Source organism: Bolinopsis microptera, chromosome 10 (assembly GCF_026151205.1).
Source record: "Bolinopsis microptera isolate Bmic1 chromosome 10, MBARI_Bmic_1.0, whole genome shotgun sequence".
Classification (NCBI taxonomy): domain Eukaryota; kingdom Metazoa; phylum Ctenophora; class Tentaculata; order Lobata; family Bolinopsidae; genus Bolinopsis; species Bolinopsis microptera.
In genome coordinates, this window is record NC_087081.1 from 5,268,938 (window position 1) to 5,294,836 (window position 25,899).

The 25,899-nt window shown below is 41.0% G+C and overlaps 3 protein-coding genes and 1 non-coding gene across 8 annotated transcripts in view; 3 read left to right on the plus strand and 1 right to left on the minus strand.

Annotated features, from left to right (window-relative positions):
* The first annotated feature begins 232 nt into the window (after positions 1-232).
* LOC134822456 (uncharacterized) overlaps positions 233-25,899 on the plus strand; it is a 44,639-nt gene continuing 18,972 nt past the window's right edge. For all 5 annotated transcript variants that reach the window (XM_063833547.1, XM_063833548.1, XM_063833550.1 and 2 more), the window contains exons 1-19: positions 233-388; positions 690-813; positions 1,086-1,178; positions 1,425-1,585; positions 1,778-2,273; positions 2,773-2,912; positions 3,016-3,164; positions 3,542-3,641; positions 3,861-3,980; positions 4,196-4,277; positions 7,958-8,054; positions 8,323-8,463; positions 8,662-8,805; positions 9,634-9,826; positions 10,010-10,098; positions 11,623-11,774; positions 11,934-12,088; positions 12,389-12,457; positions 21,640-21,748. In XM_063833547.1, the coding sequence (XP_063689617.1) occupies positions 8,013-8,054; positions 8,323-8,463; positions 8,662-8,805; positions 9,634-9,826; positions 10,010-10,098; positions 11,623-11,774; positions 11,934-12,088; positions 12,389-12,457; positions 21,640-21,748 (1,094 nt within the window). In that variant the 5' untranslated portion in view covers positions 233-388; positions 690-813; positions 1,086-1,178; ... (6 more) ...; positions 4,196-4,277; positions 7,958-8,012. The remainder of the gene's footprint in view (positions 389-689; positions 814-1,085; positions 1,179-1,424; positions 1,586-1,777; positions 2,274-2,772; positions 2,913-3,015; positions 3,165-3,541; positions 3,642-3,860; positions 3,981-4,195; positions 4,278-7,957; positions 8,055-8,322; positions 8,464-8,661; positions 8,806-9,633; positions 9,827-10,009; positions 10,099-11,622; positions 11,775-11,933; positions 12,089-12,388; positions 12,458-21,639; positions 21,749-25,899) is intronic.
* Positions 5,967-7,441, minus strand: LOC134822260 (G-protein coupled receptor 83-like). The gene is made up of 4 exons (XM_063833166.1): positions 7,242-7,441; positions 6,904-7,089; positions 6,296-6,594; positions 5,967-6,019 (listed from the first exon to the last, which is right to left on the minus strand). The coding sequence occupies exons 1-4, from the start codon at positions 7,439-7,441 to the stop codon at positions 5,967-5,969; spliced, it is 738 nt and encodes a 245-aa protein (XP_063689236.1).
* Positions 10,330-10,411, plus strand: Trnas-aga (transfer RNA serine (anticodon AGA)). The gene has a single exon. It is a non-coding gene; the product is annotated as a tRNA-Ser (tRNA).
* LOC134822458 (NADH dehydrogenase [ubiquinone] flavoprotein 2, mitochondrial-like) overlaps positions 15,580-25,899 on the plus strand; it is a 32,625-nt gene continuing 22,305 nt past the window's right edge. Inside the window, exon 1 of the mRNA XM_063833556.1 lies at positions 15,580-15,584. The gene's annotated coding sequence lies outside the window, so the exon portion shown is untranslated. The remainder of the gene's footprint in view (positions 15,585-25,899) is intronic.

Sequence of the window (25,899 nt, forward strand, 5' to 3'; positions counted from 1 at the left end):
GAAACCAAAATAGAATAAACGTTACTGATGATCTTTAACAGCAAGAATTATTTTCTTAAGAGGCTTTACAGTTTACGTCAGATCAAATTATACTTAAAGTTAAATACGTAATAGTCTTTACAAATCTGTTTCAAACCGAGTAATTTCTGCATATAGCAACTTATTTCGAATTAAACAAACCCATTTTTCGTCTTCAAGGCAACCGACTTATTCTCAGTAACAAACACAATTTCAGATACTATCAAACAGTAAAACAGACCTGTTATCAATTCTCCCCAAAACACCCCAAGTTGGGGCTGAACACTCAGTAGACAGTAACACAGCCAGGAAGCGAATAATGGACATTCTGAAGAAATATCCTAAGGAGACCATTTCTGATCTCAACAAGGTATTTTCTCCTTCTGCTCCTATCTGCTCCTATTCTGCCTCCTATTTTCTCCTTCTGCTCCTATTCTGCTCCTATTCTGCTCCTATTTTCTCCTTTATATATCAGACAAGAGAAACGTCATCTTAGGACGCGAGAAGGATTAGGACTCCTCGGACTACGTATAATTTTTTTTTGGTTTAAAAAAAAGACTTTTTATGAAACACCTTGTATGTGCGTGTGATAAGTTATAGAATTGGTAATATTTTTATTAGTAAAGGTTACCAATTAAATTGGATGGTTATTTAATAACCCATCCGTTCAGTCAAAGAAGCTGAAGCTCGAAATAAAGCGGAGTGCAGCCGAGAAAACCCCCCTTCACGAGGATGTGATGTTGCTGAAGAAGTTGGTGATTAGTGACGTCACAGGCTATACACACCACACTCTCGGTTAGTATCTTGTTGAGTGGGGGTTTGAGGGTAGGGGTGGTTACTTTAGATCATCTTCACAGTTGTTGGAGGAGCTGAGAGGCTGTTTAAATTGTTGATCCTCACCGCGTCAGAGGCTACGGGATTGTTGAAAATAGTGGAACATTGTTTCGTACATCACTTCAATAACAATAACTAAGCACTGTAGTCTTTCTGAGGTCAAAGCAGGTTTAGTGATATGTTTTTGACCTTTGATAAAAACTTCCAGATAACGGTGATGATGATATTTGCAGGGTTGTTTGTTACGGTACCTATATGGTTAGAAGGACTGTACTTGTTCTTAACTAAAAGTGATCACGATCTCTCGCCCTTGTGTCAATCCAGAGGTAAATTGGAACTGGACCCCATTTAACAAATGGTTTATTATTTGTATGCAAGACTTTCATTTTTCGTCGTACATCGCTCAATACAATTAAAAAACCGCAATTCTACGCAGATACTTGTTCTGAAACACGGCGAGATGGTTGTTTTTGTAAATAGTTTCAGCTGTATTGAAACACATGTACCATTTTGGCACTGTGTTTGGCTTAGTTTTGCACACAACTTCTTCTCATACAGCTCCATACCTCCAGGTCTTAGAATGCCGAAAGTAAAGAAGATGACACAAGTGCTTCTCAGTGGCGAGCTGCCCGAAACCCTAGTTCAGTGTTTAGTTGACCACGGTCTGAATTGTCCTAAATATATGAACTTGTCTTTTCAGACTCTAACGTCTTGGGCAAAACACTTAGATAAGGTCAGACACAGAGAGCTACATGCTTAGCTCATCATTTATTCAATCAATCAGTTTAATTGTAATAATATGATTTTTTAAACCGAGTTGTTATAGATTACTAAATATGACCTTCGAGGCTGATTTCGTTGTATTATTGATATTTTGTTACATTTTATTTGGCTTGTATCCGAAAAATACCCCTTTTATTTGCAGAGAGTAGAAATCAAGCAACCTAAAATGCTGACACAAACTCCTCAAAAGTCTTCCGACATCTCCACCTCTGATGAGGTTAAAATCAAAGAGGAGCCTGTTGATTCAGTTTCGGGAACAACTAATCATCCTGTGGATCAGACTGCCAGGCCCAGTGGAAGTTGTGAATTGGACGATTCCCCGATGATATCTGTTTCAAAAGAAGTAGATACAACAAAAGATGGAAGTAAAGTCGAAACAGAAATTGACGTTTCTGAAGAGTTGCAATCAGCTTCACACGCAGCACAGGATCAAACGCCAGCTGAATCCGATGATAAAGTTTTAACCGGGAAAAGAGCTGAAAACCCAACTGAAAAGGACAATACAATTGTGAAGAAAGAAACAGAGTCAAGCAGTGGTTCCATAGCTGGAGCAGTATCAGAAGTTTTAAACGTCACTGATCTTGAATCAGAAGATACTGATAGCGTGAAAACCAAGGATGACATGGATGCCAAACCAGGTAAATAACCTCAATGTTTTGATCTTGTGGGACGATCAGTGGCAAATGGTGAAAATTTAACCTAAAATTTTGCGCGCGCTATTATAGAAAGTTGGCTTCAGCATCGGATTTTTGGCGCGGTTCAACGTACACTCATCTTATACTATTGTAGAATTTTAAATGTTGCCTTAATTAGCGCTTGCTTTAGCACAATCGCGGGAAATTACTGGCCAACAACTATTAACGCATGATCTTAACGATTACGTCATATTAGAGCTTGATTTAAGATGTGTTGAACCCACGAATTTTGTTAATCGCTTACAATCAAAGCACGTGCTTTTTCACGCGTCTCAACTTTCAGGATTGGCTATCATAGAACACATTTGTATTGCACGATTTAGCTGTGTTCACTCACCAAATTATGCGTGCCCTTAAGGGCTAAATTATTTTCAATTGAACGGAAGCCATGCCTTGTGCTATTATAACTTGTATTGACACATTTCTACACATTTTTACACAGCGGAGGAAACTGAAAAGCGGGGTAGAAGATACAAAGGGTCGGTCGGTAAACGCGGAAAATCCCAGCCAAAGAAACAGGCAAAAAAGGAGGAGCAGACTTTTAACAAGTTGGATGGTGGCTTAGTCACAATACTTTGGAGAGTAAGTCGTACTAATTGATTTAGTCGCATTGATCACTTGCACACTCTCGTTATCTGGATATAATAATTGAACCCAAATCAATCTTAAAATCATTGCTCATCAGGAAGCCAGTATGGATCAAGTTTGGACGGAAGGATACTTTATACCAACTACCCACTACGGTTCTAGCTGCCCTGAGCTCTGTTATTTATGTGGCAGTTCGGGATTGGGCGGATTTATATTCTGTTCTGCTTGTGCGGAACCTTTTCACAAGTAAGCTTATATGTCTCGTTCTTAACCAGAATTGGGTGAATATTTGATAAAATTTAAAGTTTTGGTGTGTGAATTAAACCTTGGTGTGAGAATTAGTGTGGAAATAAAAGAGATATTTATTTTATTATATCATATATCTTAATTAAGTGACAGTAAGTATTATTATCATAACTACAGATTATATTATTTCAGTTAGTATCGACATGAATGTTACGATTATAGTTTATTTTTATATTATATTATACTCAATAAAATGGTTTCAAAGCCCTTAAGGGTGGCCCTCGGGTCTTTAAAACAAAACAATAGTATTTGTACCTACTCAAAATGTTCCCTACCGTACATCAAAGGCCCCCCATTTTATTCAATCTGTATCGCAGATACTGTGTTGACATTGAGGATGACGAAGTGATATCAGCTGACTGGAAGTGTGAGCGGTGTATAATGTGCCACGTGTGCAGTAAAAACACCGAGGAAATGGTAAGACAATAGCTTGTAGTGTGAGAGGGAGGTCAATATAAGATAATATTGTGATAAAGTTATTATAGGCTAATAGCTTGTTGTTTTTTTAACAAACTCAAATACATGGACAGTATATTGTTTCCGCTCGCGCTGGTCAACCCCATGCCCAAATTGCCCCCCCCCCCCCCTTCCCCCTCTGATTTGAATATCTGCTCACCATATACTCTTATTTCCCAGTTGTTAAAGTGCTGTGAGTGCTACCACACCTACCATGCATCCTGTCTCCCTTCTGACATCTGCAAAGTTCCCAGTAAGAACGGAATTTGGAAGTGTCCAGTTTGCCTCTTCTGTAGGAAGGTTTGTGATTTTAAAGCTTATTTTGGTGACCAAATTATGCCTCAGTATAATTGTTGAAATTTAAAAATAACCTAAATATGCAGTTTTTATTCTCTCACGAAAATTTATACGCTCAGCTAGAATTAATCGTTTGAACAGACATAAGAAAAAATACCGTTTTGACCTAATTTGTATTTGGTAGTTTTCAAGTAAGTTTTATTTAACATTTTTCATAGTGTGGAACTAAGGGTAACAGTGAAACAAAATGGCTGTATGATTTCTCAGTGTGTAAACCGTGTGGAAAGCTTTACAGTAAAGGTAATATATCATTTTAATACCAATTAAATTATGTTAATTCTATTATTTAATTTGTTTAATAAAATCAATGATTGGTTGCTATCTCTAATATTAATTAAGTGTACACTGTACATTTACCCTCATGACTAATTTCATGATTTACTTAATATTGAGTCGGGGGGGGGGGGGGGGGGGGGGGCCAATGGCATAAATGGAGAAAATGGAGAATTACTCGTGGGTTTTTCCATTTTCTCCATAGAAAAAGTCTCCATTTTATGCCATTTTATGCCATTTTATGCCATTGAAAACCTGAAAAATTTAGAATTTCGAGAAAAATTATTTTTGAAAAAGATATTTTCGGCCAATAATGAACAGGGTATCATGAAACATGGAGAAAAGTGGTTTTCAGAAAAACTTTGAAAAATGTTGACTTAGAAAATTTTCGGTCCGAGTCATTTTCGATAGTACCTCCCGTATCGAGAGCTCCCGATTCCGAGCTCTTGTTGCAAAGGGGAGGCCTGCCTTCCGGGATCGCATTATCTCGAGTCCAAAATTGTGTATCAAGGGGAAGTTGTGGACTTCGAAAAACCGAAAAAATATTTTCGGCAAATAATGAACAGGGTAGCATGAAACGTGGAGAAAAGCGGTTTTCAGAAAAATTTGAAAAATTTTGACCGAAAAAATATTTTCGGCTTAAAATGAACAAGGTAGCATGAAACGTGGAGAAAAGTGTTTTTCAGAAAAACTTTGAAAAATTTTGACTTAGAAATTTACCCCTCGGTACACAATTTTGGACTCGAGGCTTCCCCCTGGTAATGCGTTCTCGGAAGGCAGACCTCCCCTTTGCAACACGAGCTCGGATTCGGGAGCTCTCGATGCGAGAGGTACGTATCGAGAATGACTCGGGCCGGAAATTTTCTAAGTCAAAAAATTTTTCTTGAAAAATTGTTGTTTTCTTTTTTCAAAGTTTTTCTAAAAACCACTTTTTTCCACGTTTCATGCTACCCTCTTCATTATTAGCCGAAAATATTTTTTTGGTTTTTCGGTTTATCGAAGTCTGCACCTACCCCTCGATACACATATTTGGACTCGAGCCTTCCCCTGGTAAGTGGTAATGCGATCTCGGAAGGCAGGCCTCCCCTTTGCAGTGCGAGCTTGTTTCGACTTTCGAGGATGTAGGTCTCACTTCTCAGTGCCTATTACTCTCCCCTATTACTCACTCCTGCTGTAGCCTGTAGAAATAACTTTACACTAGGCTTGAGTAATTATGAGTTTGCCTGAAGTGTGCCTCTACTAACCTAGTATAAGCATCTAGTAGCCTACTATGAGCTTTCCTAAGCTTGTTACGTCCCTAGTAAGCGTAAATAAACATGTTAGGATGTCCAATTTAGGTGTTAAATGGTGTTAAAGATGAAATTTCGAAGACAAAATTCATGGCATAAAATGGAGAAAATGGAGAATTACTCATGGGTTTTTCCATTTTCTCCATAGAAAAAGTCTCCATTTTATGCCATTTTATGCCATTTTATGCCATTGGCCCCCCCCCATTGAGTCTTGAAAGATATCTGAGATATGATCAGAGGTAAACTGACCATCATTATAATTATAATATTAAATCAGTGTAAAAGAATAAGCAATCAAATATCAATAGCGTCAAATTTTTGTCAATCTCTCAAAAGTTAATTGGAAATGTTCTTGAATAAAAGCGTATTAGGAAATATGGTCCTTTCTATCTCCCAGCAAAGGTGTTTTTGCGGTAGAAACTGCGGTAGAAACTGTCTTATTATCTCCAAGCAAAGGTGTTTTTGCGGTAGAAACTGCGGTAGAAACTGTCTTATTATCTCCAAGCAAAGGTGTTTTTGCGGTAGAAACTGCGGTAGAAACTGTCTTATTATCGGGAGTGTTTCCTGGAGAAGGCAGCTCCCCTCTTCTGAACATCTTCTTATCCACAAACTCTCTAAAGCTTCTAATGGAGAAGTAATAAACTATTGGATTACAAAAGTTAGTCAAATAAAAACTGTACATGGTAATAATTTTACCGAGCGCTTTAGCATCATCACTCCAGGACTCGTACCACACTGTTAGTTCCACTGCCATCATAGCTGCTGTGGGTACAGTAGCAAGGGAGTAGATAGCTGCAACTGCAATGATAGCTGTAGCTCCTTTTGTTTGAGTCCCTCCTGTGAGCCTCCTAACGAGGACAATCAGCCATATTGTTGTAGTGATGATCACTGCTGCCACTAGAATCATGTAGATGATTAGAAAGGTGCCGAAGTATTCTCTGTGAGTGTAGTCAACCCAACATTGGTATGAGATGTGGTCGTAGTAGATGTTGTCCCTGTGGAGTGTGAACCAATAAATACATAGATAAAATAAAATGCATCAGCACTATAATAATAGCGATACATACTGATAAACTCCGTACCATTATTATTGTTACCTAAAGTAAGTATATAGTAAGGACTGTCAAAGATACAGTTAAGGATTCAAAGTTCAAACCATATACCTGTAGACCAAAGATGCAGTTAAGGATTGAAATTTCAAACCATATACCTGTAGACCAAAGATGCAGTTAAGGATCTAAATTTCAAACCATATACCTGTAGACCAAAGATGCAGTTAAGGATCTAAATTTCAAACCATATACCTGTAGACCAAGGTGCTGATCAGACAAGATGTGACCACTAGAGCCCAGATAGCAGACACAGCTAGGAGTACGTGTTTTGTGTCACGTGTGACCACTGAAAGTGGGAACATGATGCATGTCAACTTGCTGACACACAACAGAGCCACTAGCAGTGGGGTTATGTTGTAGAAAACGTTGGTAAGGTACCTGAGGAAATTTTTTAGGAATCAACAATCAAACTAAATGATTTGTTGCATATATACTGAGATCAAACTATCAATTTACACTTTACAGGCTGTCGTCAAACATGCAAGTAAAATCTAAAATCCCTAAAAAATCTGAAAAGTCTTGAAACATACCTGTCGGCTACACAGAGGTGGTGCCCGTAGATCCAACCCTCAGCAGCAATAGCACTGATAGTGGGGATAGTACCTGTTAGAGTGTACCCAATATCCGCTGCTGCCAGATTGTCTATCAGTCTGATTGAGTATTGGTCTAGCTTGAGAGCATTGTGTTTACGGGAGGATATCAACACGATGGTGTTGCCGAGTAGTGACATGATGGTTGAGATGACACTCCATGTTATAAGAGCATATCGTACTGAATCAGGCACTGTGAAACTCATTGTACTGGTAAGACGTTGTAAGAAATTTAGTAAATTAAAGAAAGAAAGTGATGATATGGTCGAAAGTGTTTGTCTATTCTGTTATGTGTATTATAACTATGAACAAAAACATAATTCAAGATGTTTAAATTGTTCTGCAAAGAAATGCAACTGAACTGCATACGGGAATACAGTACGTTAAATGCCTCTGCTATAAAGCTGATACTCTTTAAAAACGTAGGAGAATAAGAAACCTGACACCTACTCAAAAGTCAGAATCGCCTCAGAACCTTATTTGAATTCTGAATTTCCCCCGGAGCCCGGCAAATTTTGGAATTTGGACAACAAAATTCTTTAAAGGCCTAAATCAAATATGGAAAATAAGTTGATGAATCAACTTACTCACCAATAAATCGATTAAATAACCTATTACTTAATTTATTAATTAACTAAACAATTGTCCATGTTAAGGTAACTACTGTCCCTGTGTGAAGCGGTGTATGAGGATGAAGATTACGACACTCCCATGGTTTCGTGTGTGAGCTGTGAACACTGGGTACACATCGAGGTGATCACTTTTAAAAATAATTGGTAATTTTGTTAATAAACTAATTGATTGCCTGCAATCAATTAGTTATCGATCGTGCTAATTGATTGTTATATCGGAAGGGATTAATTAGTAAATCAATTGTAAAATAGGTAAGATTATTAACTGATCGCTCAATTAACTAACCAATGAATATAATATATTGTTAATGTTGAATTAACTGATCAAACAACTGACTCATCAAGTAATCAATCGACTAATTAATTACACAATTAATTAATCTCGACAGTGTGATAACATATCGGAGCTAGAGTATGAAGCAATGAGTAACCTGCCTGAAGACAGGGTCGTGTACGTGTGTAGACGGTGTTGCAGGGATAACGTGTGGAGACAGGAAATGATGCAGTGCGTACAAGAAAACCTCGCTCACGTAAGTTAACTGGATAATTAATTAACGTTAATATATATAGTGTAGTAGGTTTTAATTTCAGTCAAATTTGATGATTTGATAATTTTTTTTTCAAATTTTAATACCAGCACGGTGGGTGGCTAACAATTTAACTCTAAGATACATATTATAATATATGAAAACATTTTCCAAACCACTATCTAACGAATCACGTTACAGTGCCTGGAAGCTATGCAGGGAGTGGTAGACCACTCCAAAATACGACTGCACAAGTACACTACAGTACGTAGCATCAGAATGTTTGAGAATGATGTGTTTGGGTACATTGCGTCAACTCCTGGTGCTGTGGGGACCTTTAGAGCAGTGAGTAGAACCAGCGTTGCCCCCCCCCCCCCCCCCCAATAGCGTACAACCCCCCTCACTAGAGCAGTGAGTAGAACCAGCGTTGCCCCCCCCCCACTAGCGTACAACCCCCCTCACTAGAACAGTGAGTAGAACCAGCGTTGCCCCCCCCCCCACTAGCGTACAACCCCCCTCACTAGAACAGTGAGTAGAACCAGACACCAGTGTTGCCCCCCCCCCCCCACTAGCGTACAACCCCCCCTCACTAGAACAGTGAGTAGAACCAGTGCTGCCTTCCCCACTAGCGTACAACCCCCCTCACTAGAGCAGTGAGTAGAACCAGCGTTGCCCCCCCCCCCCCAATTCGTACACCCCCCTCACTAGAGCAATGAGTAGAACCAGCGTTGGCCCCCCCCCCCACTAGCGTACAACCCCCCCCCCTCACTAGAGCAATGAGTAGAACCAGTGCTGCCTTCCCCACTAGCGTACAACCCCCCTCACTAGAGCAATGAGTAGAACCAGCGTTGCCCCCCCCCCCCCACTAGCGTACAACCCCCCTCACTAGAACAGTGAGTAGAACCAGCGTGACCCCCCCAGTAGCGTACAACCCCCTTCTCTCCTTCGTTTATGCCTTGGTGCAGTTATAATAGACCTGTCAACTGTCACCAAATGGGTGTATTGAATATTACTACTGTGTGTAGGATATTGCGTTATCATTTATCCTGCAAAACATTAGCATTACTATTATAATGTGAAAGGGGTGTTCAATCCATTTTCTGAACTTTTCGAACAGAGCTGTTGATACATTTTAAACATATACATTTATTAGTTAATATAAATTATTTTCAGGTCCTTAACGAGTGTTTCCCCTGGCTATCCAAAGTAAAAAAGGGACAATTTGACGTAAAAACACCTGTCAAAACACCCAAGAAGATTCACTGGTTCAACAAGACCTCAACACGACACAAAGAACCACAGAAGTACGAGACTTCTACTTTCGTTGAGAAGGATTGTAGAACTTGCGTCTTGTGCAATCAGAAAGGTGAGAATTCAGTTATCTGTGCGGCACCTGTTTCGATGGCCGTTAAATATTATGATAAGTGGTAGAAGAAATTTTTCTTGTTTCCCTGTTTAATCTTTCCCTTATCCCTTATCTATGAAATTCTAATTCTAGCTTTCAATTGATTAATTATTAATTACATATTATTAACTAATTAATTATCAGGTGATTTGCCGGAGAAAAGTTGTGGTAGACTGTTGGCTTGTGGAGTAGACAACTGGATTCACGTTAACTGCGCCCTGTGGAGCTCAGAGGTACGTGTCAATCTGGTAACAGATTGTTGTTGCCTGGTAAATCCCAAATCTAACAGTGACGGGTCACATGCAATATCTCCCTGTATTATTGGTCACTAGAAATAAATTGCGCGTAGGTTTGAATCCTATTGTTCGCAAACCTTTAGTTTACATTTACTAAAAATACATGCATGTATTTTATGTATTCCAGGTGTGCACTATATTCGTTAATAAACTTTCACAATATAACATGCGGACGTGGCCGAGTGGTTAAGGCGATTGACTAGAAATCAATTGGGCTCTGCCCGCGTAGGTTCGAATCCTACCGTTCGCGATGTAATGTTTTAGCATGGATCGTTTTTCTTTAAGGGGGCCGGGGGGGGGGGGGGGGGTCTTCATCAAAATTCTCTCGAAATCGAGTTTATAGTTGTTTCTGATAGAGGGGAGTGATATCTATCAGCTGCTTTTGGTCCCATGGAAAAATATTGTTCCTAGCCGAAATTATCGCCGGCCAAAGGTCAGCGCTTATGTGTAATTGTATTGCGCGAGCAATTTTCAATCGCGCGTTCTGAAAATCGAGTCTAAAAATCTATCTTCTCCTACATTTTTTGAGCAATCACCCTCAAACTTTCAGGATATGTTCTTATGATCAGTTAGAAGAGAACTCTAGAGCCAGAATTTGGAGATAAGCCTTTAAAGATTTTTAATTCGATTTTGAAAATCTTGGACCTCTAAAAATCAAGGTCCAAGATTTTCAAAATCGAATTAAAAATCTTTAAAGGCCTATCTCAAAATTCTGGCTCTAGAGTTCTCTTCTAACTGATCCTAAGAACATATCCTGAAAGTTTAAGGGTGATTGCTCAAAAAATGTAGGAGAAGATAGATTTTTAGACTCGATTTTCAGAACGCGCGATTGAAAATCGCTCACGCAATACAATTACTCATAAGCGCTGACCTTTGGCCGGCGATAATTTCGGCTAGGAACAATATTTTTCCATGGGACCAAAAGCAGCTGATAGATATCACTCCCCTCTATCAGAAACAAATATAAACTCGATTTCGAGAGAATTTTGATGAAGACCCCCCCGGCCCCCTTAAAACAAGTATACAATATACATTGTACATTGTACATTGTACATTGTATATTAATGATTATTTAATACGTTCCAGATAATCTCAGCCCCTTTTAACAGTTTTTATTATAACCGCTAGCATTTTACAATCACTTATCACAGCGTAATTAGAATGGACAAATTTGATTTTAAACACGGCATAATTAAAACCAGTCAAACTTCGTCGTAAATGAGGGCAAATAATAACCTAAAACCAAGCTCCAAAACGCGCATTGCATTGCTACATATTTGTATTGCTTTACGATGATGCAGTTGATTTAACTAGAATCACGCTATTACTCTAACACACATACCTCTCTTGTCACGTCAACAATAACAAATCTAAACCCTAGATTTCAGAACTGCTTTACTGCCCATTAATTAGATATCGGAAATGAAGAAGAATTTACGCCTCACGTACTTTCACCCCCAGGTATTTGAAGAATCAGACGGTAAGTTAATGAACGTGGAGATGGCAGTAAACCGTGGCTCTTCTCTGAGATGTGATCACTGTCGTATCTACAATGCTACTGTGGGTTGTTGTGATAAGGCGTGTCCTAGATCCTTCCATTTCAACTGTGGCATGTAAGACATTGATTTCAATATAATATTTTACATTATATTTTAACATACTTTACATATTTGTTGATATTTTTCATTAATATCATGTTTGAAATACATAGTAAGTATCGTTTTTGTGATCCCAAATTGGAAATGTAGCATTCTGTTATTCTGTACTTTCAGAAAATCAGGAGCAGTTTTCCTGTCTGACAAGCGATTGTTCTGTAAGCTCCACAAAGAGAAACACCGTAAACCACATTGGGACCACATGGTCCAACACGACTTTACTATAAGCCGGAGAATCTACATAGATCCCTCTAAAATTGGGAACACTAAAAGTGAGCTTTAAATATTCATATAACCGGCACATCATAATATCGTGATAAGTACAGTTTACAATAAACTGTGCATTACAATTAGTTGCAGTTTAGCACCTTTACAGTAATGGTAGACGTGTAGACGAAGAATTTTGAAAATATTTGAAAATATTTGAAAATATATAGTTACAACAATTTTCTGAATCAAAACATTTCAGTAAAAAGCTTTCCTTGCAATTCATTTTCAAACATTCATTCAGTGAGTTTTACGACAATAAATTAACCCGTGGTTTTCAATTAAAACAACATGCTCATTTTCAGGGAACACGCGTCCTATGAACAGTTCATCCCTTATCTCATATGTTGGGGCATCTCGCATAACCAGATTAGGTTTGTTATTTAATTAACTTTAAACCGGCTACATCTTCTAGATTGCCATATTATGACTTTTGATGTTGCCAAGTTATCGACCAGGGGAACTGTTTAGAATAGAATTTAGAGACCGACGAACCGTTGTGCTGACGTAATAATCTCAGGGGACATTATAAACATTATGAGCATATTTTACCAAAACCCATAATCATGGGTAGAGTGGACCGCTGCCAGTGTCTCTCTTTCCCAAACAAAAGGAAATGATATTAAATTGATTGACCGTTCTCAAATGCAAAATGATACCGAGAATGAAATCGGTCGCTCGCTTTTCCCATTCATTCACGGCTTACGAATTGTATAAATAAGTTTCGATTGATTACATCAATCAGATGCTGTAAAAATATCTTTGGGTTGCGTTCGGGTAGATACCTAGTATTAGTAGTATTTCGGGGTAAGGGACAAGGGTGGTAGTTATTACTTATTGAACAAGCTGAAGTTTATTGAATCTTCATTGCCGAGTACAGCTGCCTTTGGGTAGTTCTTCTTAATCTATCACAATTGTAAATGAATGGGAAAAGCGAGCGACCGATTTCATTCTCGGTATCATTTTGCATTTGAGAACGGTCAATCAATTTAATATCATTTCCTTTTGTTTGGGAAAGAGAGACACTGGCAGCGGTCCACTCTACCCATGATTATGGGTTTTGGTAAAATATCATCTCTTTTTGATTATAATGTCAGGGTACTTTATAAAGTCGAAATATAAACTGATATCTTCATTAATAAGGAGGAAGTTTCAACGATTTCGAAATTTTTCCTTTAAAAACATTTCCTTGTGTTTAGGTAAGCATATCGGTACATCACTGACTGAATATGCCACTTAATACTCATTCAAGTTGGCATTAAATTCATATATAATGACATTAAACTGTCGTGGCAAAGCAGAATTTGTTGGAAATCACGAATGAGCAAAATTCTCACCTTTCGCTTGTACAAACTTTGAGCGGATGTTGCGTGCGCATCCAATATTGAATCGCCGTAAATTTTTGCATGTAATTGTTTTATATATAGTTTGATAAGCATGCAAAGTTTCAAAGTATTTCAAGAAGAACTGTAATCACAACGGCACTCTAAAGTTGACAGAAAATGACGAAAACAGCAATTTTCAGCGATTTTAGCAATTTTCTATCAATTTGGGCGTGTCTCCACGTGTGCAACTTTTTGATTTTCAACTTTAAAACTAGCCTAATGCACAATTTATACCTATAGGAAGCAGAACTGAGCTCCACAACCCAAGGCATGGCCCAACACCAGAGAATACTAAATCGCAAAATTGACGTTTTTATAAAATAATTCTTCAAAAAAGCACAAACTTCGATGACGAATATCTTTATGAAGGAGCAAGCTAGAAAAACTTTCCGGTAGATTTTCAGAATGCTTGAACAATTATCTAAGATAAAAATTTCCTCAGATTTTGAATAAAATTACTCCTTAATGGTTTAAAATTAATTTTAAAAGTTATTACTTTGTCAAAAATCAAGTTTTAAAAACGGTTAACTTGATGACGTCATCAAGGGGTGTTTATGACGTCAAATAATTTTTTTATACAATGTAAACTAAAGTGTAAACAATTATTTGCAAGACCTGTGGTCGGAAATGGCTGTATCTTTTATACTTTTGAATCTATGGACACCTGAATATAGCCCACTGGCAAAGCGTCTATCCCTGAATATATATGTATGTATGTATTTGACCAAAACCCATAATCATGGGTAGAGTGGACCGCTGCCAGTGTCTCTCTTTCCCAAACAAAAGGAAATGATATTAATTTGATTGACCGTTCTCAAATGCAAAATGATACCGAGAATGAAATCGGTCGCTCGCTTTTCCCATTCATTCACGGCTTACGAATTGTAATAAGTTTCGATTGATGAGGTACATCAATCAGATGCTGTAAAAATCTCTTTGGGTTGCGTTCGGGTCGATACCTAGTATTTCGGGGTAAGGGTGGTAGTTATTACTTATTGAATTAGCTGAAGTTTATTGAATCTTTATTGCCGAGTACAGCTGCCTTTGGGTAGTTCTTCTTAATCTATTACAATTGTAAATGAATGGGAAAAGCGAGCGACCGATTTCATTCTCGGTATCATTTTGCATTTGAGAACGGTCAATCAAATTAATATCATTTCCTTTTGTTTGGGAAAGAGAGACACTGGCAGCGGTCCACTCTACCCATGATTATGGGTTTTGGTCAAATATCATCTCTTTTTGATTATAATGTCAGGGTACTTTATAAAGTCGAAATATAAACTGATATCTTCATTAATAAGGAGGAAGTTTCAACAATTTCGAAATTTTTCCTTTAAAAACATTTCCTTGTGTTTAGGTAAGTATATCGGTCGATCACTGACTGAATATGCCACTTAATACTCATTCAAGTTGGCATTAAATTCATTTATAATGACATTAAACTGTCGTGGCAAAGCAGAATTTGTTGGAAATCACGAATGAGCAAAATTCTCACCTTTCGCACGTGCAAACTTTGAGCGGACGTTGCGTGCGCATCCAATATTGAATCGCCGTAAATTTTTGCATGTAATTGTTTTATATATAGCTTGATAAGCATGCAAAGTTTCAAAGTATTTCAAGAAGAGCTGTAATCACAACGGCACTCTAAAGTTTACAGAAAATGACGAAAACAGCAATTTTCAGTGATTTTAGCAATTTTCTATCAATTTGGGCGTGTCCCCACGTGTGCAACTTTTCGATTTTTAACTTTAAAACTAGCCTAATGCACAATTTATACCTACAGGAAGCAGAACTGAGCTCCACAGCCCAAGGCATGGCCCAACACCAGAGAATACTAAATCGCAAAATTGACGTTTTTATAAAATAATTCTTCAAAAAAGCACAAACTTCAATGACGAATATCTTTATGAAGGAGCAAGCTAGAAAAACTTTCCGGTAGATTTTCAGAATGCTTGAACAAGCTATCTAAGGTGAAAATTTCCTCAGATTTTGAATACAATTACTTTTTAATGGTGTAAAATCATTTTTAAAAGTTATTACTTTGTCAAAAATCAAGTTTAAAAAACGGTTAACTTGATGACGTCATCAAGGGGTGTTCATGACGTCAAATAATTTGTTTATACAATGTAAACTAAAGTGTAAACAATTATTTACAAGACCTGTGGTCGGAAATGGCTGTATCTTTTATACTTTTGAATCTATGGACAATTAAATACAGGCTACAACTGAGGGGGGGGGGGGGGGGGGGTCCAACCCGATGTCCGATATGAGGGTTGATGAGGCCAAAATCGGAATCGGAAAAATCGGAAAAATCGGAAAAATCGGAAAATTGAGAAATTTACAGAATCGATCTCTAAATTCTAAAACCTCTCAGAAGTGATATAATTCAACCAGAACCCCTACATATAATGCTATATTGCTATGAGAAAACAAACCAATTGGACATTCCAATAGTATGTTTTATGTGTTTTTCCACTGCAGGGGCTAGTATGCTCACTACTAGTTGGAGTTGTCATGTACTCCCAGACCCGAGTGCTTTGGCCTCTTGACGTGAGATCGATTGTTTCTGCTCATTAATTTTATCCCTGTTACTTGTTATTATGTATTAGTACAACACTAGGTACCGGGTTATATTTTGTGGTCCGGTCTTTAAACATACCATAAAATCACTAGTACACTGCACCTTAAATGTATAGTCAAGTACATTTGTATCGTAACACATGCTTGGCTGGAGGATCATGTTTTGTGTCCGTTCGGTACCCTGTATTTTCAAAACGGACAAAAAGTAGGGCGGACAAAAACGGACAAAAACAGACAAAACATTTAGATGTCCTCCTCCTCCTCCTCTTAAGTCTTCCTCCTCCTGAGTCCTTCTCCTCCTCAGTCCTCTTCAGTCCTCTTCCTGACTCCTCGTCCTCGTCCTCTTCCTTCTCCTCAGTCCTCCTCACCCTCCTCCTCTATCCCCTTCTCCTCCTCAGTCCTACTCCCAGTCCTCCTCCTTCTCCTTCTCCTTCTCAGTTCTCCTCCTCCTCATCCTCATTTCTCCTCCTCATCCTCCTTCTCCTCCCCATCCGTCCTCCTCAGTCCTCCTCATAGTCGTCCTCCTCCTCCTGAGTCCTCCTCCTCATCCTCCTCCACCTCCTGAGTCCTCCTCCTGATCCTCATCCTCCTCCTCAGTCATCCTCCTCTTCCTCCTCAGTCCTCCCCCAGTCCTCCTTCTCCTTCTCCTCCTCCTCATCCTCCTCCTCCTTCTCCTCCTCATCAGTCCTCATCCTCTGTCCTCCTCATGATCGTCCTCGTCCTCATCCTCGTCCTTAGTCCTCGTCCTCCTTATCCTCCTCCTTAGTCCTCCCCCAGTCCTCCTCCTCATCCTCCTCCTTCTCCTCCTCCTGATCCTCATCCTCCTCCTCCTTCTCCTCTTTCTTCTCCTCCTAATCATTCCTCCTCCTCAGTCGTCCTCCTCCTCGTCCTTAGTCCTCGTCCTCGTCCTCCTCAGTATTCCTCCTCAGTCCTCATCAGTCCTCATCTTCATCATCCTCCTCAACAGTCCTCCTCCTCCTCAGTCTCCTCATCCTCCTCCTCAGTCCTCCTCCTCCTTCTCCTACTCCTAAGTCCTCCTCCTTCTTCTCCTCAGTCTTCCTCCTCAGTCCTCCGCATCCTTCTCCTTCTCATCAGTCCTCCTCCTCCTCAGCCTCCTCCTCCTCATTCTCCTCCTTAGTCCTCATCCTCCTCGTCAGTCCTCCTCGTCAGTCCTTCTCCTCCTCCTCAGTCCTTCTCCTCATCGTCAGTCCTCCTCCTCCTCAGTCCTCCTCAGTCCTCCTCAGTCCTCATCCTACTCCTAAGTCCTCCTCCTTCTCCTCCTCAGTCTTCCTCCTCAGTCCTCCTCCTCCTTCTTCTTCTCATCAGTCCTCCTCCTCCTCAGCCTCCTCCTCATCCTCCTCCTTAGTCCTCATCCTCCTCCTCCTCCTCAGTCCTCCTCCTCCTCCTTCTCCTCCTTTTCCTCCTTTTCCTCCTTCTCCTCCTCATCCTCAGTCCTCCTCCTGATCCTCATCATCCTCCTCAGTCCTACCCCAGTCCTCCTCCTCCTCAGTCCTCCCCAAGTCCTCCTCTTCCTCAGTCCTTCCCAAGTCCTCCTCTTCCTCAGTCCTCCCCCAGTCCTCCTTCTCCTTCTCCTCATCCTCAGTCCTCCTCTTCAGTCCTCCTCCTCCTTCGCTTTCGTCCTCCTCCTCAGTCCTCCTCGTCCTTAGTCCTCGCGTCCTCTTAGTCCTCCTCCTCCTCCCCGTCCTCAGTCCTCCTCCTCCTCCTCCTCCTCCTCCTCCTCCTCCTCCTGAGTCCTCCTCCTCTGGAGTCCTCCTCCTCCTCCTCATCAGTCCTCCTCCTCCTGATCCTCTTCAGTCCTCCTCCTAAGTCCTCCTCCTCATCCTCATCAGTCCTCCTCCTCCTTATCCTCCTAGTCCTCGTCCTTAGTCCTCGTCCTCATCCTCCTCAGTCTTCCTCAGTCTTCCTCCTCAGTCTCCTCCTCCTCATCCTTCTCCCCAAGTCCTCCTCTTCCTCAGTCCTCCCCCAGTCCTTCTTCTCCTCCTCCTCATCCTCTTCAGTCCTCTTTCTCATCTTCTTCCTCCTCAGTCCTCCTCCTCCTCAGTCCCCAGTCCTCCTCCTCCTTCTCCTCCTTCTCCTCCTTCTCCTCCTTTTCCTCCTTCTCCCCCTACTCCTAAGTCCTCCTCCTCCCCCAGTCCTCCTCCTCATCAGTCCTCCCCCAGATCTCCTTCTCCTCCTCCTCATCCTCCTCCTCCTCCTCCTCCTCCCCAGTCCTACCCAAGTCCTCCTCCTCCTCAGTCCTTCCCAAGTCCTCCTCTTCCTCAGTCCTCCCCGGCCCCAGTCCTCCTTCTCCTTCTCCTCATCCTCAGTCCTCCTCCTCAGTCCTCCTCCTCCTCCTTCTCCTTCTGATCAGTCCTCCTCCTCAGTCCTCCTCATCAGTCCTCCTCCTCCTCTTCAGTCTTCCTCCTGAGTCCTCCTCCTCGTCCTCCTCCACCTCCTGAGTCATCCTCCTCCTCCTCCTCTTTCTCCTCCTTATCCTCCTCCTCCTCAGTCCTCCTCATCCTCCTCCTCATTCTCCTCATTATCCTCCTCCTCCTCAGTCCTCCTCCTCATCCTCCTCCTCCTTCTCCTCTTCCTTCTCCTCCTAATCAGTCCTCCTCCTCAGTCGTCCTCCTCCTCTTCATTAGCCCTTGTCCTCATCCTCCTAGTCCTCGTCCTTAGTTCACGTCCTCATCCTCCTCAGTCTTCCTCCTCAGTCCTCTTCGTCCTCGTCAGTCTCCTCCTCCTCATCCTTCTCCCCAAGTTCTCCTCTTCCTCAGTCCTCCCCAGTCCTCCTCCTCATCCTCAGTCCTCCTCCTCAGTCCTCCTCGTCCTTAGTCCTCCCCCAGTCCTCCTTTTCCTCCTCCTCATCCTCAGTCCTCCTCCTCAGTCCTCGTTCTTCTCCTTTTTAACAGTCCTCCTCCTCAGTCTTCCTCCTCGTCCTCGCTCTCGTCCTCCTCCTTCTCCTTCTTCTCGTCTTCCTCCACAACAATCCTGCTCCTCTTCTTCAGTCCCCCCTCTCCTCTTCAGTCCTCCTCCTCCTCAGACCTCCTCGGTCCTCCTCTTTCTCCTCAGTCTTTCTCCTTCTCCTCCTCCTCCTCAGTTCTCATCCTCATCCCCCTCCTCCTTCTTCTCTTCCTTCTCCTCCTAATCAGTCCTCCTCCTAATCAGTCCTCCTCCTCAGTCGTCCTCCTCCTCGTCCTTAGTCCTCATCCTCATCGTCCTTAGTCCTCGTCCTCATCCTCCTAGTCCTCGTCCTTAGTCCTCGTCCTCATCCTCCTAGTCCTCGTCCTGGTCCTCCTCAGTCTTCCTCCTCTGTCCTCCTCAGTCCTCCTTCTCCTCAGTCCTCCTCCTCCTCCTCATCAGTTAACACAATTTATTGTTACTAAAATGTTTTTAAACGCATTTGAGTCTGTAACATATTGACATGTTACTGTTACTGACTCAAAATGTGCTCGAGAATATTTTTGTTTAACAGAGTTTTACTCTCCAGTACTATGGAAAAGTTGTTACATGATAAATAAAGATTTTGATAAATAAAGTGATTTTCATCCCTTTTAATGTTATCAAAAATTGTGTAGACTATTCTTTGTATATAACTGAGGATTGGAAGTTTGAGAAAGGACCATGGTCATTAACCGTGCTACCCATTTCTGCAGATAGCCTGTTACAAATTGTGGAGACAATTTAAATCAAAAGTTACTAAAGCGTTCGCTATTTGTTACGATTGTTATTACCAACCGTACCTCTTTCAATTGTGGACCGGGGTGGATGTTTCTGTCAAACAAGAGTTGATACGACAGTGTGTTGTTTTTTTCGGACGAAACGATTCTTGTTTGGAACAAGATACCATTTTGGGGTTCTGGGACCACCACCAATCGATTTCTTGTCATATTTAAGTACAGAAATAGCTACCTATATCGCCTAGAAACCTCAGAGGGAAGATTTAAATTTTCCCGATTTTTCCGATATGAGGGTTGATGAGGCCAAAATCGGGATCGGAATGATCGGAAATGATCGGGTTGGACCCCCCCCCCAACTGACTGGCAAAGCGTCTATCCCTGAATATATATATATATGTATATAGATATCACGACAATCTGTCGTAAAACAGGGGTTCTAGAAAACCCACTTCCCGATGTTCCTGAAACCTGAAACTTTTTTTGCAGTCGATTTGGTCAACGTCTAGACGCCCTGTAAAATTTCAGATCTCTAACTCGATTTTAACATGGTTTTTAAGGCACCTGAATATGGCGATTTTGGGTTTTTACCGAATTTCGTATAACAGTGCTGGCGAGTATTTTATGCAAATTTCTTAAAAATCTCAACATAACTATTTTTTATTCCTGTCATCTTTGACATCAAATTAGAATGTTTTGAACTAAAAATAAATCTGCTGAACGACTTCCGATGAGTCTTAATGCCTGAAAAACTCCTGCCGGAGGCGGCGGCCTTCGGCCGCCGCCTCCGGCCGGAGTGCACGCTTCGCGTGCACGAAAGAGGCTTGTAACGTGTACCAAAGGGGGTATAATAGTAAAGGGGGTATAATAGTAAAGGGGGTACATAGTATACCCACAATAAATGCACCGGTCGTGCTTGCCAGCACTGTGATATGTCCCGACAATCTGTCGTAAAACAGGGGTTCTAGAAAACCCATTTCCCGATGCTCCTGAAACCTGAAACTTTTTTTGCAGTCGATTTGGTCAACGTCTAGACGCCCTGCAAAGTTTCAGATCTCTAACTCAATTTTAACATGGTTTTTAAGGCACCTGAATATGGCGATTTTGGGTTTTTTACCGAATTTCGTATAACAGTGCTGGCGAGTATTTTATGCAAATTTCTTAAAAATCTCAACATAACTATTTTTTATTCCTGTCATCTTTGACATCAAATTAGAATGTTTTGAACTAAAAATAAATCTGCTGAACGACTTCCGATGAGTCTTAATGCCTGGAAAACTCCTGCCGGAGGCGGCGGCCTTCGGCCGCCGCCTCCGGCCGGAGTGCACGCTTCGCGTGCACAAAAGAGGCTTGTAACGTGTACCAAAGGGGGTATAATAGTAAAGGGGGTATAATAGTAAAAGGGGTATAATAGTGAAGGGGGTATAATAGTAAAGGGGGTATAATAGTAAATGGGGAACATAGTATACCCACAATAAATGCAACGGTCGTGCTTGCCAGCACTGTGATCTAGCCGATTTTTAAAGCTAACGTAATAATCTCAGGGGACATTATAAACATTATGAGCATATATCTAGCCGATTTTTAAAGCTAACGTAATAATCTCAGGGGACACTATAAACATTATGAGCATATCTAGCCGATTTTTAAAGCTAACGTAATAATCTCAGGGGACATTATAAACATTATGAGCATATCTAATAGACCGGTTCATTTTACCAAAAGTTGTTCAAATAATTAGAGACCCTATCTTATTAGTTGCTCTATAGGGTCAGGAACAACCAAAAAAATTTTTTGACTCTAGTGTTTCGGATAATGTCGTCATGGGCCACGCCCATTTTTATAGCGTTTCTTATACAGGTAAAATTATAGATATTATCTAACCGATTTTTAAAGCTAACGTAATAATCTCAGGGGACATAATGAACATATCAGACGACCCTGACACATTAGTTCCTATCGGATACTCACTGGAGAGATTATTCTGGAGCTTTAGAGACCCCTCCTATCGCTGCAGATACAGGTAGATATTATCTTGTAGGTAGATACAGGTAGATATTATCTTGTAGGTAGATACAGGTAGATATTATCTTGTAGGTAGATACAGGTAGATGCAGGTAGATATTATCTTGTAGGTAGATGCAGGTAGATATTATCTTGTAGGTAGATGCAGGTAGATATTATCTTGTAGGTAGATACAGGTAGATATTATCTTGTAGGTAGATACAGGTAGATATTATCTTGTAGGTAGATACATGTAGATATTATCTTGTAGGTAGATACAGGTAGATATTATCTTGTAGGTAGATACAGGTAGATATTATCTTGTAGGTAGATACAGGTAGATATTATCTTGTAGGTAGATACAGGTAGATATTATCTTGTTGGTAGATACAGGTAGATATTATCTTGTAGGTAGATACAGGTAGATATTATATTGTAGGTAGATACAGGTAGATATTATCTTGTAGGTAGATACAGGTGGATATTATCTTGTAGGTAGATACATGTAGATATTATCTTGTAGGTAGATGCAGGTGGATATTATCTTGTAGGTAGATATTATCTTGTAGGTAGATACAGGTAGATATTATCTTGTAGGTAGATACAGGTAGATATTATCATGTAGGTAAATACATGTAGATATTATCTTGTAGGTAGATACAGGTAGATATTATCTTGTAGGTAGATACAGGTAGATATTATCTTGTAGGTAGATACAGGTAGATATTATCTTGTAGGTAGATACAGGTAGATATTATCTTGTAGGTAGATACAGGTAGATATTATCTTGTAGGTAGATACAGGTAGATATTATCTTGTAGGTAGATACAGGTAGATATTATCTTGTAGGTAGATACAGGTAGATATTATCTTGTAGGCAGATACAGGTAGATATTATCTTGTAGGTAGATACAGGTAGATATTATCTTGTAGGTATATACAGGTAGATATTATCTTGTAGGTAGATACAGGTAGATATTATCTTGTAGGTAGATACAGGTAGATATTATCTTGTAGGTATATGCAGGTAGATATTATCTTGTAGGTAGATACAGGTAGATATTATCTTGTAGGTATATACAGGTAGATATTATCTTGTAGGTAGATACAGGTAGATATTATCTTGTAGGTAGATACAGGTAGATATTATCTTGTAGGTAGATACATGTAGATATTATCTTGTAGGTATATACATGTAGATATTATCTTGTAGGTAGATACAGGTAGATATTATCTTGTAGGTAGATACTGGTAGATATTATCTTGTAGGTAGATACAGGTAGATATTATCTTGTAGGTAGATACAGGTAGATATTATCTTGTAGGTAGATACATACATACATACACATGTTACATGGTAAGGTCTCCTCCTAGTCGTTGGAGTGGCCTGCATCACACACATCGCGTTGGCGGCGTAACATATGTCTCCACTGTACTCGGTTGATAGCCAAAGCTTCTGTTGTGTCGTTGTCGATGTTTTCAACACCTGTAAACTTAGCAGCATCTTCGAGTACGCAGGACTTCCAGTTCTTACGGGGTCTGCCCCTTGACCTCTTTCCATAATTTGGCTTCCAGTTCAACAGAAACCTCGGTAGTCTAGAGTCTGGAATTCTAACTACATGTCCATACCAACGTAGCCTGGCAGCACTGATGAAAGTCTCAACTGACTTGATGCCAGCCCTCCTAAGAACTTCGTCGTTGGTCACATGAAAGAACCATTTAATCCTAAGGATCCTTCTCAAGGAGGTTTGATGGAAAACCTCGAAGCGTTTCATCTGCTTTTTGGTGGTGTTCCAGACTTCAGCTCCATACAACAAGATGGTGAGGACAGCAGCCCTATAGATCCTGATCTTGGTTGGAGTCTTTATAGTTCTGCTATTCCAAATGTTCCAGAGCTGATGAAAGGCGCCATTAGCCTTCTGGATACGGACATCCAGGTCTCTGTTGATTGTCCCATCCCCACTGATAGTTGCACCCAGGTAGACAAAGTTGCTAACCTGCTCGACGGGTTCACCCTCAACCGACAGCTCAATACAATCATCCTTGATGAAAGGTCGCTGGGAGGCGCACTTGCTTACAGCCATGCATTGGGTCTTCTTTGCATTTATTCTGAGCCCAGCGTAGGAGCTGTAATGAACTAATAGATCAGTTGATTCCTGTAGGCCTTCCCCTGAGTTGTCCATAATAGCCATGTCATCAGCATAATCGGTGTCCAGAATGACCTTTTCCTCGACCGTCTTCATCTCTTTCTGCAGCACTGCGCCTTGACTGATGATCTTGTTGGTCTCAGCCAGAAATGCAGAAAAGTTTAGGCAGAAATTAAAGACAGGAGGTGCTTGAATGTCACCCTGACCTGTGCCTGAGTTAACATCAAACCATTCTGTCAGCTCCCCATTAACCCTCACGGCACTCATGGTACCCCCAAAAAATGACTGAAATATTCTGACATATTTTTCAGGCAGCCCATAGTGTCTCATACTGCACCAAATAAAGTCCCTTCTGATAGAATCGAACGCTGCCTTGAAATCCACAAAATTAATGTAAAGAGGAATGTTAAACTCAAGACAGTTATGAATAATAGTTCGGAGAGAATAAATCTGATCAATACATGAGCGGTTCTGTCTAAATCCGCACTGATTCTCCCTGAGGAGACACTCCATACCAGCATGTAACCGCTTAAGAAGAATCATCTGAAAAAGCTTGGATGCTGTAGACCTTAAGGTGATCCCTCTGTTGTTCCCGCAGACTGAAGTGTCTCCTTTCTTCCCAATGACAATGATCACACCCTTTAACCAATCTTCAGGAACAGTCTCTTCTTCCCACACTTTCTTGCATAGACACTCTAGTTGATCAACTAGAGCACTCGCACCATACTTCAGTTGCTCGTTAGTTATCCCGTCCACTCCTGGGCTTTTGTTGTTCTTAAGCTTTGTCAGGGAATAACTAATCTCGTCTCTGGTGGGTGGTCCATCCGAACAAGAGAGAGAGTTAAAGTGGGGTTGGGGTGGTACTGTATCAAGGTCGGCAAGGTCGACACTTGATAATGGAGGGTTCAGAAGTTCAGTAAAGTGCTCCTTCCACCTGTCCCTCTGCTGTTGGGGATCCGTGATCTTCCTACCGTCCTTGTCCCGGACACAAGATGCTTGAGGCTTCTTGTTCTTACCAGAGATCTTCTTGATCTTTGCCCATACCTCACGCTGCTGACCTTTGCTCGCTGCTCCCTCAAGATCAGTAGCTACTCTAACTGCCCAGTTATTGTCGTCTAGCTTGCTGCTTTTCTTGACTAACTTATTAAGTTTAGAATACTCTGACCTGTTAGCGTCTGAGTTTGGGTCTTTGCGCTTAAACTGTGCCCGCTGAATCAATAAATCCTTGGTCTTCCGTGACAGGTGTTGCTCCTTTGCCTTCCGGGGTCTTTTGCCTAGTACCTCCAGTGAGACATCAGTGACGGTCTGACTGAGATTACGCCACATATCCTCGAGGTCGACCTCACTATCCAGACTTGCAAATCGGTTTTGAAGAGCCACATTGTACTCTGTAACCGTAGTACTATCCCTCAGGCGCTCAATGGCAGGCACATTGGGCCTGTTGGCGTTGATCTTTGTCACTGACTGAAGTTTGATTTTCAGCAGTCCTAGAACCAGATAATGATCGGAGCCGATGTCTGCCCCGCGACATACCCTAACATCAAAAAGTGACTGACGAAACCGCTTTCCAATGCAGATATGATCTATCTGATTGACGGTGAGCCCGTTGGGCGACCGCCATGTTCCCTTGTGAATGTTCTTGTGCTCGAAGAGAGTTCCCCCGATGACAAGCTGGTTCGTCGCACAGAAATCCACAAGTCTTGTCCCGTTGTCATTTGATGAGCTATGGAGTGATTCCCCACCGATGACCGCTTCACTTCCATATCTGCCTGATGTTACTTTTGCATTAAAATCGCCGAGCAGTAACTTGATATCGTGACGAGGTAGCCCATCAAATGTATCTGTGAGTGTCCTATAAAACTTATCTTTCTCACTCTCCTCTGCACCCTCAGTTGGAGCATAGGCCACAACAACAGAGATGTTGATTTGCTTACTATGCAGCCTAGCAGTTAAAACCCGCTCCGATGTGGGAGTGAACGATATCAGGGAGTTTCTGATTCGTTTTGAAAGACTGAGACCGACT